General features: G+C 35.5%; 1 protein-coding gene across 12 annotated transcripts in view; it reads left to right on the top strand.

The window, feature by feature from the left end:
- The window catches only part of RGS22 (regulator of G protein signaling 22), a 141,853-nt gene that overhangs the window by 109,458 nt on the left and 18,407 nt on the right, over positions 1–13,988 (top strand). For 11 of the 12 annotated variants that reach the window (XM_053896495.1, XM_019467995.2, XM_053896497.1 and 8 more), the window contains 5 exons: positions 750–922; positions 2,090–2,252; positions 4,640–4,798; positions 7,150–7,218; positions 9,559–9,720. In XM_053896495.1, the coding sequence (XP_053752470.1) occupies positions 750–922; positions 2,090–2,252; positions 4,640–4,798; positions 7,150–7,218; positions 9,559–9,720 (726 nt within the window). The remainder of the gene's footprint in view (positions 1–749; positions 923–2,089; positions 2,253–4,639; positions 4,799–7,149; positions 7,219–9,558; positions 9,721–13,988) is intronic. The other variant, XM_019467999.2, reaches the window with a different exon arrangement.

The raw sequence follows: 13,988 nt of genomic DNA, 5'->3' as shown, positions 1-13,988 counted from the left end.
CAGTCGGTTAAGCATCTGACTTCAGCCCAGGTCATGATTCTGCACTTCGTTGGTTCAAGCCCTGTGTCAGGCTCTGTGCTTACAGCTCAGAGCCTGGAGCCTGCTTCAGATTCTGTATCTCTCTCTCTCCTTGCCCCTCCCCTGCTTGCACTGTGTCTCTCTGTCTCCCGAAAATAAATAAATATTAAAAATTTTAAAGAACGTACTATTAGAAAAATATTTTGCATTACTCTATAACTTTCAAAATTGTTATAAATAAAAGAACACTTTATGTTCATAATGCATTGTTAAGAAAAAGAACCAAGTTGCAAAACTATACATACTTGTTTAGTCCTGTCTTCATTTTTAATAAACCACGTGTGTATGCAAAGAAGACTAGAAGATTTGTATTTACAAATGTTAATGATTGTTATCTCTGAATGGTAGTATTATATATGCTTTTTGTTTTCTTATTACAAATGATGTATTACTCTTATACTAACAAAAATAAAAAAATTAACATTTTATAAGCAAATATATAGTAAATGTTTTCTAAATGTTCCTGAAAAGAAGAGAATGGAAGAGAAAGGAACAGGATAGAATTTGATGGGAGTTACAGCCAGATTCTAGATTCTTTATCTAGTTTTACTATTGAATTGTTAGATGGTGTTGGCCTAATAGTTCATTTTTATTTCAGTTTCTCTTTTTAAATTTGGAACATAATTTGTTGTATTTAGGAGATTTTTTAATGAAAAGTGTTATTTCACTAGGACACTACGTGTGAAGTTGGAACTGGTATTTCACCACTTCCTGATGTGTCTAAAAAAACAGAATACTGGAATAATGTTCCTGAAGAATATAGGCACTTCAGTTTTAATGATCTGCTTAACAACAAACTGGAGTTTGAACATTTCCGTCAGTTTCTTGAGGCTCATTCTTCAAGGTAAGGAAAATAACCATTTAGAAATGTATTTCTCTCTTAAAACACTGTTTTTCTAAGCTACTTACTTTTTTTTTTTTAATTTTTTTTTCTACGTTTTTTATTTATTTTTGGGACAGAGAGAGACAGAGCATGAACGGGGGAGGGGCAGAGAGAGAGGGAGACACAGAATCGGAAACAGGCTCCAGGCTCCGAGCCATCAGCCCAGAGCCTGACGCGGGGCTCGAACTCACGGGCCGCGAGATCGTGACCTGGCTGAAGTCGGACGCTTAACCGACTGCGCCACCCAGGCGCCCCTCTAAGCTACTTACTTTGATTCAACATATAAAAGTGATTTGGTGCTAGATTTCATCCATGACAGTAGTAATGGCATACCTATCTGAAATCTGTATCGGTAACTTTTTGTTGGGGAGTGCATTTTGATAATAGCAACCTCCCAAATATTATTTTAAGATTTTGTTAATAGTTTTAGCTTTGGATAAATTAAGACACCACTATGTTTAATTCTGTCACTTTTCTACTGTTTCTTTCTTTTGCATTTTTCTAGACAGGTGCTTTAACTAGTATTTCTGAAAAAGTGTCTCTTTCATATTTTCATATTTTTCTAAGCTACTGAAATTACTGTAAAACTTTGTAATTTTATTGGCTGATACATAAACGTTGTAGTTTTGCACAAAATCTTGGAAACTTATGACATATTTATCTACTATAAACTGAAATATTCATCATATATTTTTCCAGTAATTTTCTCCCAAGTTAAGAGAAAGTGTTTACACCTGGGAGCCAAATTTCACATATATAGTTTCCCTTCTTAATGATGAGAATTGTTCTAAATTTAGCATGTTGCCAAATAGACACACATTGGGTGGAGATTTTCTTAGGTTAGATATAAACAATACTGGTCCATCAGTAATGGAGGAACTCTGAGACCCTACCCATAACGATGGTAGATGATTTTCTGATCCCAGTACACCTGTGTTCATTCATATATTTAGCTAAGATGACACATGGTAACACTGAACTCATTAGTTTCATGATCTACTTGGTTCTGCTAACTAGTCAAGACAATCACATTCTAAGTTCTGTCAAAACAAAAACTTGTTTGGTGGTTAGTAAAATTGAGAGGAAAAATAAAAGAAGGGCTGTGCTTTGGTTTTGTTTTCATTTTAGTGTGGACCTTATGTGCTGGACAGACATTGAGCAGTTCCGAAGAATAATTTACAGAGACCGAAAGCAAAGGGAAGCAAAATCTATATATATTAAAGACAAATACCTTAATAAAAAATATTTCTTTGGCCCCCAAAGTCCAGCTTCTCTAAATCAGCAGGACCAGGTATCAACATGTAAACATATTTCTTTGTTGAAGTATGAAAACCAATGATTTATTTCTTTTTGCCAACAACCTAAAATTCATTGTTTTTGTCTTTTGCTTTTATGATTTATATGTTAGACAGTTTGGATATCTTACTTTTTAAGTTATTTATAATTATCTAAAAATTAAATGCCTTTAAAATGCACTCAAGCGTTATATGCTGTAAAAACTGTGTTATTTTAAAAAATAATTATAGAATAAAAATAACTTATTCATCCACTCATCCGTTCATTCAGATATGAGTGCCTATGATATATGGTGTCATTATTTACTATATTATTATTGTAATCCTTGCTACATGTCATTAGCATACTATATGGTAAAATGTCTGATTGGGATTCAGCAGTGGCACTGAGTATCCATGAAATGTGGCTCAAGTTTTATGCTTTTGAAATGTAAAGAATTAAGTGTTACAATTAATTTGAAGTTTGGTACTACGTTACTACCTAGAGATCAAATGTATAGCATTTGATATCTTTATTTTGGTAATTTAAAAGGATGCATATCCTAATGGTGTATATTTATGAAATACAAATCTCAGATTAATGCTAAATTCAGTAAATGTCAGAAAAATTCAGAAGTGTTCATGGTAGGGCATACCAGATTAAAAAGCTAGATCCTATGGGGCGGGGAGGTGGTGGGTGGGGGGGAAATAAGCAAACGTTTTGGGGAATAAGGGGAGAAGGCAACCTGAAATTAATCAACCTTGACAAAAATGCCTTGCCATTAGTTCCCTGAGATACAAATCTGGGATACGTTAGCAAAAGTAGCTGGGTATCTCAAGCACAAGTATGAAATAAACACATGGAGGCATTTATTTTCTGTTTGGCTTGTGCTACATTGTGTGAGGTTTCGTGGTATCTGATGCTACTGTGTGAACCTTCCATAGGATAAGATGCTGAGCATTTAAAATTCAGTGGAGAAGTTATCCATTGCCATCATAGCAAATGACTGTGTTGACTACAGAAGAGTTTCCCCAGTGACCTTTCTTCCTCATCTTTGGCTTTACTTTTATTTTTATTTACTTATTTTCTACTTAAGGATATCCACATCACATCACATTCTGCGTAGGTCTTGCCAGTCCTAATTTCGGCTGGGTGGCCAAGTTTGCTCTTTGATTAGCAAAGTAGTCTTTTCTCTTTTTCTTTTTTCTTCCTTTTTTTTTTTAATTTATTTTTTTTTAATTTTTTTTAACGTTTATCTATTTTTGAGACAGAGAGAGACAGAGCGTGAACAGGGGAGGGGCAGAGAGAGAGGGAGACACAGAATCGGAAGCAGGCTCCAGGCTCTGAGCATCAGCCCAGAGCCCGACGCAGGGCTCGAACTCACGGACCGTGAGATCGTGACCTGAGTTGAAGTTGGACGCTTAACCGACTGAGCCACCCAGGCGCCCCTTTTCTTCCTTTTTTATATAGAATCATTATTACTAAAAGATGTCCAAGAGGGTTTCTCTTTTGTTTTTATGTTAAAAATTATCTTTGTTAGTAGGATTTGATGGGTTTTATTAATCGAAAGGGAACTAAGAAGAAGGTAATTTTTCCATTGAGGGGTCCAGAAGGTTTGAGGGCTGTGTACACAGAAACAGGTAGAAAAAAGAATGATTTATAGCAGAAAATGGCCATTCGTAGCTTGTTGAAACCAGTACTTATGCAGAAGGAAGATTTGGGCCACAAAAGAAATTGTGTTTTGTAATAGGTGCTACCTGTGCAGGTCAGAGACTGTTGTCCGTATAACCTGGTCTTTCTCTCCTTCCTGCTGCCTCTGTCTTCCTCTTCGAAGTTGTTGGGGGCAGCCCTGCATTGCTACCACCACCATCTCCAATCCAATGTTTGTTTGTACATGTTGATAATATCTGAGCCAAGGTTGTCTCCTAACTAATTCATGCCCCATTTTCCTCATGCACGAAAGAGAATGTTTTCTCAAATCAGTCAATTTGACCAGAATTACAGATTCGTAGATTATTAGACCTGGAAGAGCACTTACAAAACTCATTGACTAATAAATACCCTCATTTCACCTTTGAAGATACTGAGGCCATGGAGAAAACGTGGCATTGCTTGTGGTCATACAGGATAAAAATCCCACTCCTGTGTTCTCTGAAATATATCGTGAACAAAATCAGACATCTAAAAGAACTGTCACACAAACCACAATTTTCTGTTTGATTTTAGGGGAGTTGTCAGTCTTTACTGTACCTGGTATAGCCAGGAGATAACTTACGGAAAATGAAAATGGTGCTGTCGGCTGCTCGGCAGCTGGTTTGGGGGTGGATGGATAAATTAATGACTGTTAGTATTTCTTCACTAAAACAGAAGTTTGCAGTTTCTGTTTCATTTTTATCTTCCTAGATAATGAATTTAAGTGGTGGCTGGGGAAAGATGCTCCATGAGCAGCTCGATGCACCTGTTCTAATTGAAATTCAGAAGCATGTCCTAAATAAGCTAGAAAATGTGTGGTTGCCATTATTTCTTGCAAGTGAACAGTTTGCAGCACGTCAGAAGATAAAGGTATATCAGTGAGTGTAATCTTTGGGTAGTAATTAACAGTACCTCTAAAAACATCAAATGTGTATACCTGTCAACCCAGCCATTGTACTTCAACGCCATAGTGGTTAAGAGCATAGAGTTGGCCTTCCTAAGTTTTCGCCTCAACCCTATGACATGTTCATTGTACAACTTTAAGGTTTGCTTTTATAAGTATGTTTTTTCTATTCTATTCTATTCTATTCTATTCTATTCTATTCTATTCTATTCTCTCCTATTCTAATTTTAAGTAATCTCTACACCCAGGGTGGGGCTCGAACTCACGACCATCAGATCAAGAGTCCCATCCATGCTGTACTGACTAGGTCAGCCAGGCGCCCCTACAACTTTAAGTTTTATAATCATAGTTTTCTCATGTGAAAGATAATTAGGGTTAATAAGAGTAATTGCTTCATGAGATAGTTGTGAAGATGAAATAATTATGTTTAGTTTCTTAGCATGGTACCTGGCACACAGCAAACACTCAGATATTACTTATTAATATAGTTATTTTATATTATTAAGTCCTCATATAAATGGGCAAGGATATACAAGGGGGAAATAAATAAATAAATTATGATAATTCTGTACTATGCAGATTTCTATATAAAATGGGAGTATGAAAATGAGATTTCCACATGTACTGATATGATAGACGTTATTTACTAAGTGAAATAAGATGCAGAACAGAACATAGAAGATGATCCATTACATGTACTTATATCTCTGTGTCTGTCTATTTATGTATTCCCTTTTCTTTCTTTTTATTTATCTATCTATCTACCTACCTATCTACCTATATTTGTGTTTATGAAAAAAGATCTAAAAGGATCTGCCTTCTGGGAATGGGTTTGGGGAAGAAGGTTTTTTACTTCTTACTTTGTAAAGTGGGATGTTTTTTGTTTTTGTTTTTGCTTTATTTTTACTTTATAAAAAGCACATGTTACTTTGATTATTTAAATTGTCATCACACCTAAAACAGGCAAACCTGATCTTTATAAATTAACACAGGGGCAGAACATGTAATTTTGGACTATAGTATGCAAAGCGCATACCATTAGTATTGATCAGGAGGAATCTTAAAAAACTGCCCTTGCGACACCTGGGTGGCTCAGTCGGTTGAGCATTCGACTCTTGGTGTCAGCTCAGGTCATGATCTTGTGGTCGTGGGATCCAGCCCCATGTGGGGCTCCATGCTGAACATGGAGCCTACTTGTGATTCTCTCCATCTCTCTTTCTCTCATCTGTCTCCCCCGCTCTCAAAATAAATAAGTAAACATTAAAAAAAAAAACTGCCTTCTATATTCAGTTTTTCAAACACTTTGAGCCTTACTTATCGGGAAATACCCTCAGTCTTCTGAGCACCTTAAGTTATGGAAAACGCAATACAGCTGGGAATATAGAATTTATAGTATGAAGAAGAGCTGTCTTGTTTTAGGCAAAAAGTTCCTGGAAATAAGCTTTGGGACAACTCAAATTTCCTCATTTCTTTCCTTCAGGCTCTGGCTCACTAGTATTATTTACCACATTTTCTATGTTTGCCATAATAACTTTATTGTAACTTGTAGCCATTTCCTGACTTAGCATTCTTTGGGTGGCCAGCAACATAAACTGATTCCGGCAACCTTACGCCAAAGACAAAAGAGAAGGGAGAAAATTTATTATAAAATAGTGCTGGAACATCTCACACACTGAGGGGAAGAGTTGGCACCCAAGCTCTAGAAAGGCCAGGGGCCAGGACAGCCCTGGAAACCCAGCGAAAGTTCCCGGACAGCTGTGGCTATAAAAAAGACTCAGTAGTCATGATCCAAGACCTGGTCTCTCTAGGTCAGTGCCTGGATCCATCCGCTGTGGACAGGGAGGTAGATTCACATAGCACAGATTTGGCGGGAGTGGTTCCCAGGGGAAAATATTGTGAACAGGCAATAACCTCGAGAAATATCTACTATATTTCCTCCGTGTCTTGAATAACTTTTGTGTTCTAAAATTAGTTGTGGCTAGAAAAATAGCACCAAAATCTGAGAAGTCCTCATTATCTCTCCAGCTTCAATTTCCATGTAACCCAAAGTGAAACTTCTATTTGCATTTGGGGCAATACACTAAGGTATTATTATCTTCACTTTGCAGGTGGGAAACTGTTCAGAGAATTTGAGTGACTTGCCCAGGCACTTAGGAAGGGCTTCCATTGCTAAATCAGGTCCTCTTTCCCCTAAACTGCACTATCTCTTATCCATGCTGACCTTTACCTCATTTTTAAAAGTTATTAAATTAGTAAATGATGACAAAAATGCAGGCACTCTGGATAAGTGCAAAAAAATAAATGGTTTTGCTTCTAGGTACAGATGAGGGATGTAGCTGAGGAGCTCTTACTACAGAAGCATGAAAGGAAAATCGGGGTCTGGAAGGCAAGTAGTGTGTGTTATATTCTTCCTCTTGCAACTTCTGCTCTGTCAAAGAATTATTTCTACCCCTCCCCACATACACGTATTAAAAGAGACCCTCGTCATAGACCCTGCTTTCTAAGCCACCAACTGACCACCAACACATTTAATTGGCTGATGGATTCTGGGAGAAAGTGTGATTCTACCAGCGCTGCCTTCTTAAAGCCCTCTTGAACTGCTAAGCCCTAGAAGCGTGCTTTAAATATTGGATGGTAAATGTGTATTTTTGTTTATCTTGCTTGTGATGGATTTATTGAGACAAGCTGTTCGTTCCAGCCTATGATAGTTTATTTATTACTGAGACTGGATTACACAAAAAGAATGAGGTGATGTGTGCAGGAGAATTACCAAGTTAAATTATCTTATATTATGCTCTTTGTTGGAAACTACAGTTTGGCTTTAAAAGAATTAAGATAACTGTCATTTTGGTGATTATTTAAACGACTATGCTATGATACCTTACTAGAAAGTGCCTATTTTGTCTCTCAACAAGCATGATAAACAGTCTTCTTTTTGAGCTTACGAATTTATGTGTACTCATTCTTCCTCAGATCTTGCTGGAATGTGGGACTAGACCCAGGTGACCCCCTACAAACTAACTAACATAAAATTTTATTTGACTATTAGAGGATTATATGTATCTGTTAGGATGCTCTTTTTCTGTATTTTCCTCTTAAAAGGAAATAAACCATTCTTATGTTTGTCTTTTGCTATATTTTTCTAATTGAAATACTGAGTAGAATGGGCTTATATTTCATATTGTGCATTATATATTTTGTTATTTTCTGCTTAGTTAAATTACAGGTTTTAGTTAAATTACTTAAGTTTTAGTATCTTAAGAAGCAGGTCTTAAAACATTATTTGCTGAGTGGGTTTTAAATAAACATCCCAGTCTAATACATAATTGTTCCTATTTATAGGGCTGTAATTTTAATACGGAACATATGCTGAGGGTCTTAACTTTTTGACCAGAGAACATGACATGTGCCTCACTAAAACAGTGTTAGACATCTAATCGCTCTATCTGGGTTAAGGCACTGCCATTCTAGACTGCCTGGTGTTGTCTTTACTTTTCAGTTTCCAATTCAGATGTCATCCTCAAGACCCTTCTGCAAAGCTTTTGCTACTCCAGGCAGAATTAGTTACTCCTTTTGTGTTCCCATAGTGCCTTTTACATAACTCTCTTAAACACATTGATGGTCACATATGATTTGTTTCAAGAAACGTATTTTATGCCTAGCCAATAATGGATATTTATCATGGTGTTTTGACTGATTGTTACTATAATTCCTAAATTCATTTAAAACATTGTTGGGATGATGCTTCTTTGGACGGTTGTAGGCTAAACTCAGATTTAGGGAATGTTAATAAAACTTATCCAGTAAAATAATTACTATTCAGTAAATTCAGTAAAATCTATGTCTTATGTTTTTTAATCTGAGAGGCTAAAGAGGAATGGATATGTGATCTAAAATGGCCAAAATTTTAAAAGTAGACATCTTGTATTTCAAAATTGTGAAGATATAAACTAAGTATTACCTTTAAGCATTACTAAAACACTATGGGTCCTTCTGGCTTTTTTGTTATGTAAAGTAAATCCTCAGAGGAAGTTTATTATTAAAAATAATGTATTAATGATGATTTCTTCTATTATGAAGTATTAATAACAATTTTATTAAAATAATACAAAGATGTGTCGCTGAAAACATTATTTTTTTCTAAATAGGAGCTCCACAACTAATTTCCTGCTTAAATTAACAGGATTTGGTAATTTTTTTTAAAGATGTGAAAAAATATCTTAAATGTTCAAGTGCTCTTACTCCTTAAAAGGCAGGAGAGTTATATATTAATACATAACATATATATTACATATATGGTACATTATGTACTATATATCTGATATATATATGTAATTACAAAATACATAATAATGTAACAATATATATCATAACATTATGATTATATTTTTCTGTTTAAGTGAAGAACTCACACAGTGCACTAAAGTGTAGTTCTTCACCTTAGTCCCAAAATGTAATGACATCCTTAATCAATGTAGTTATATGTTCTGAATCATCCAATCATTTATTTTTCTCTCCACCTCTAAAAACCTGATGCCATAAGAATATAAAGGAGAGAAAAGGGAGAACAGAGGGGTTAAGGTTGCCAAATTCTATTGTATCCTTGCCATAAATTTCAACAACCCAAAGTAAAGGAGGTTGAATTTGGTAATGTTTAGCCTAATAAATGACTTTATTATTGCTTTTTAGAACACAGCTAATTTTCTGTATTTTCTGTTATGGACAGCCTGTGGAGAGTAAATGGATATCTTCATCTAGTGAAATCCTGGCTTTTCGTAAAGCGTTATTGAATCCAGTTACTGCAAGACAGTTTCAACGGTTTGTGGCTCTAAAAGGAGATTTATTGGAAAACGGGGTACTCTTTTGGCAAGAAGTACAAAAATATAAGGTATTATATTGGAAGCTGGAGAAAACCACCTCTTTTTGTGGAGGAAATGCATTAACACACCAGATTCTTAATTGTAACTATATGGACAAGATTTGTATTAAGATATTCCAATTTTGTCATCTTCATACCAATATGTAAATGTTGAGGTATTTATTGTTCTATGTTAGATACATTTATTATTACACGGTGAAGAGTAAGCATGAGCCCTGAAATGATAGAATTAGATTTTTCAAGGTATTCACAGATATTATGACTTAATGAGAACCTTTCTCAAAAGAGTTTTAATTACATTTTTGCATAGCATTTCTCTATAAATGTACTATAGACATTTTTTCCTGAAGATATCCATATTCAGTACTTGAACCAAGACCTCTTTCCCAGAATTTCTCCCAACCATATTTCCAGCAATGGTAATCAAAGATAGCGGATTATTGATAAATAAACCAACAGAGATGAGAGGAGCTTTTCTATTAGCAAGAATGGCCACAGAGCGCTTGGACGGCTCAGTTGGTTGAGTGTCAGAATCTTGATTTTGGCTCAGGTCATGATCTCATGGTCATGGAATTGAGCCCTACATCAGGCTCCACGCTGGACTGGGAGCCTACTTAGTGTTCTCTCCCTTCCTCTTCTTCTACCTCTTCCCTGCTTATGTGTGTGCACTCTCTCTCTCTCTCTCTCTCTCAAAGAATAAAAAATAAAAATAAATAAGAAAGAATGGCCACATTCTAAACAAAACAATAACAAATAAGTCAAAGAACAAGTGGTTAGGCACTTGTTTTTTAGGTTTAAGTGTTCATTGAAATCATATTGAATCTTTGCATTAAAGAAAGGAAAGGACTTTCTAGGTATTTAATCTACACTTGAATATAGGAATGTTGTTTAGAAATACTTAAGAAGAGGCATCCAGACTCTGCCTAAATGCTCCCCTGGGTAACAGATTCATTTCTGGGCAAGTAGCCTATTTTATCCCATTATAAAAGTAGAGAATAAAAATAAAACTGGAATTCAAGAGGATAATACTTTCAATTGGTCTTATAATCTAAGTATGAATTATGTAATACAAATATTCTGCAGCATTTATATTCTATATAGTTAGCAATTTCTCAATAAAGTCTATCTCCAAACTTTCTCCAACATGCCGTGAAACTCTTTTCTACCCTTTTCTGTTATGAACAGTTTTTGTACTCTTCTCACGTTAGAAATTTTCTCAGAAAAAATATTTTGAGATAAGTTTTTTCAAAGTCTGTCACAAGATAAGCAATATTAAAATAATTTTTTTTAATTAGGAGGTAGAGCCTGTTTTCCAGAAAAGGCAGCTATTGTGAGTGGGCAGAATTATTTTTAAGCTAATAAGAATATGAATAAGCCCAACCCTGCTAGGACAGAGGTAATACAATAAACTTTGCAAGAAAGGCATTTTAAGAAACCACACTCATAGAAAGTCAACCCTTAGTTGTGTGACCGCTTCTTCTTCAAAGCTGTCCTTGGTCTTCATTTAAATATCTTTTTTTGTGGTATAGAATGGAGGACATACAGTTCTAGGTAGCTATTAAAAATCATGCTATAGGAGGGAATTTGTTCATTCAGTAAGCATTTATTAAGTACCTAGTATGCCAGCCATTAAGCTAAATAGTAGGAATAAAAAGTAAATACAATACATTGCTTTCCCTCAAGGAGGGGGACATCCATGAAAACAAATAACATGAAAGAGTATTGATTATGATCCATGTTCTAACTAGGTATAGTTTTGGCGCTGAGAGGGAATGATGCAGGGAGGGTAGTAGGTCAAGCAAATCTTAGCAGAAGCGATAATATTTGAACTGGGTCTTGAGAGAATTTGCTAGGTGGAAAGCTTTACACCTGGCAAAATCTTACTGAACTCACTTTTATATAGCTTACTCTTATTAAGTGCTTGCTATCTGGCACATGTTATCTTAATTCTTTTCGTGTAACAACTAATTTATTCTTTATAAGAATCCTAGTAGGTCAAAGCTGTTATTCTTGCCATTTAATAGATGAAGAAGCTGAGGCACAGAAGGGTTAAGAAACTTCTGACATCACGCAGCTAATTAAGTGGTAGAGCTTGAGTTTGAACGAAGGCATTCTATTGCTAAAGTTTATGCCCTTAACCACTAAGTTATGTTCCCTGCCCCCAGCAAAGATTGTGGTAATATGCTAAGAGATAAAGATCTGGGTTCTTTCCATATTTTCGCAATTCAGAACAATGATTAATCAGTGTTCTTAAGCACTGTTCTGAATTGTGAATATTTGGGAAGAACCTAGATACTCTGCAGCCATTAAAAATCATGCTGTAGGAGAATAATCAATGATGGGAAAGGATATTTTTTTTAAAAAACCTAGTTACTATAAAACACCATACTTTAAAGTGTGTGTGTACATGTATGTGCGTGTGTGTGTGTATGTGTATGTGTGTGTCCATAGAAAAAAACTGGAAGAGTATATTCATCCAGCAAATACTTTTTGAACATCTACCAAGGGCCATGAAAAATCCTGAGGATGCAACCATCATCAAAATAGTCTTCCCTCTTAGAGCTTACCCTGTCATGGGAGGGACAGATGAGCGGTAGACAAGGCAGTTGTAAGACTGTGACTAGGGCAGTGGTGATGGAAGCTCAGGGGGTAATGGGAGTACCTAAGATAGACATCTCTCCTGAACCGAGGGAGTCACCAAAAGCCTTCTAGAGGAAACTCTGTTTAAACTGAGCCCTTATGCTGCTGTTAGTGCACAGCCCGCTTTGGATCCTCTCTCCCCCTTTCTCTCTGCCCCTCCCCTGCTTTCTCTCTCTCAAAAATAAATAAACATTTAAAAAAATAAAAATAAACTGGGACCTTAATGATAGGTAACATTAACTGAGCTAATGGCATAGTAGGGCAGAACAATTAGAAAAAAAAATCAATTCTGATTTTTGTCCCTTCACCCTCAAAATGAAAACTCCAAAAACTTATTCCATAATTATAAATGAGGCTTACCAAATAATTATATATGATAATCTCACTAGTAATGGGAAAAAATACACATTTGGTAACACATCTAACATATGTTGTATAAATAGGCATTTTCTGAGGGGGGGTTCTAAATTGAGTTAAAAATGCTAACTGTTGTCTTAATGTAACATTTATATCAAGCTTTTTCCACATATAATTTATGTAGGATTTTATATGGCCGGCACTTAAATTCTTCTTTCTTTAATAGTGCCCATAAGATAGTGATTACAATGCCCATCATACAGTGAGTACTTAATAAGTGTTAGCTCATTTCTGGCCTAGAATTACAAGTTTCCAAATTTGTTTGCTTTCTTGTGATTTGGAGAACAATGTCTTTGACAGAGAAATGCCATAAACTCAACCTAAGCTACCTCTTTATTTTAAAAAATGATAGCCCTGCATTTGTCACATAAAACTGGGCCTTTTAAATGTATGGTCCCTATTTTTGAGTTCTTTGGGTATAAGGAAGATAATTTAATAGGTTAACTATAAAAGTATAAATACTAAAAGATACATAATGGCGCACCTGTCACTGCCAACATCCTGCTTATGTTGCCCTTTTTGCTTTAAAATTTTTTTAAATTTATTTTAATTAATTAATTATATTTATTTTTATTTAAATTCAAGTTAGTTAACATATAGTGTAATAACGATTTCGGGAATAGAATTTAGTGATTCATTACTTACATGTAACACCCAGTGCTCATCCCAGCAAATGCCCTCCTTAATACCCATCACCCATTTAGCCCATCCCCCTACCCCACACCCCTCCAGCAACCCTCAATTTGTTCTCTGTATTTAAGAGTCTCTTAATGGTTTGCCTCCCTCTCTGTTTTTATCTTATTTTTCCTTCCCTTCCCCAATGTTCATCTGTTGTGTTTCTTACATTCCACATATGAGTGAAATCATATGGTATTTGTCTTTTTCTGACTTATTTAGCTTAGCATAATACACTCTAGTTCTATCCACGTTGTGGCAAATGGCAAGATTTCATTCTTTTGATTGCCAAGTAGTATTCCAGTGTGTGTGTGTGTGTGTGTGTGTGTGTGTGTGTGTGTGTGTGTGTAATGTGTAATATCTTCTTTATCCATTCATTAGTTGACAGACAGTTTGGCTACTGATGATAGCACTGCTGTAAGCATCGGGGCACATGTGCCCCTTTGAATCAGCATTTTTGTATCCTTTGGATAAGTACCTAGTAGTGCCATTGCTGGATCATAGGGTAGTTTCTATTTTTAATTTTTTGAGGAACCTCCATACTG

Source organism: Panthera pardus, unplaced genomic scaffold, assembly GCF_024362965.1.
Source record: "Panthera pardus isolate Hobbes unplaced genomic scaffold, ASM2436296v1 HiC_scaffold_7, whole genome shotgun sequence".
Classification (NCBI taxonomy): domain Eukaryota; kingdom Metazoa; phylum Chordata; class Mammalia; order Carnivora; family Felidae; genus Panthera; species Panthera pardus.
The sequence above is the reverse complement of the archived record's forward strand: the minus strand, read 5'-3'. Positions and strand labels throughout refer to the sequence as shown.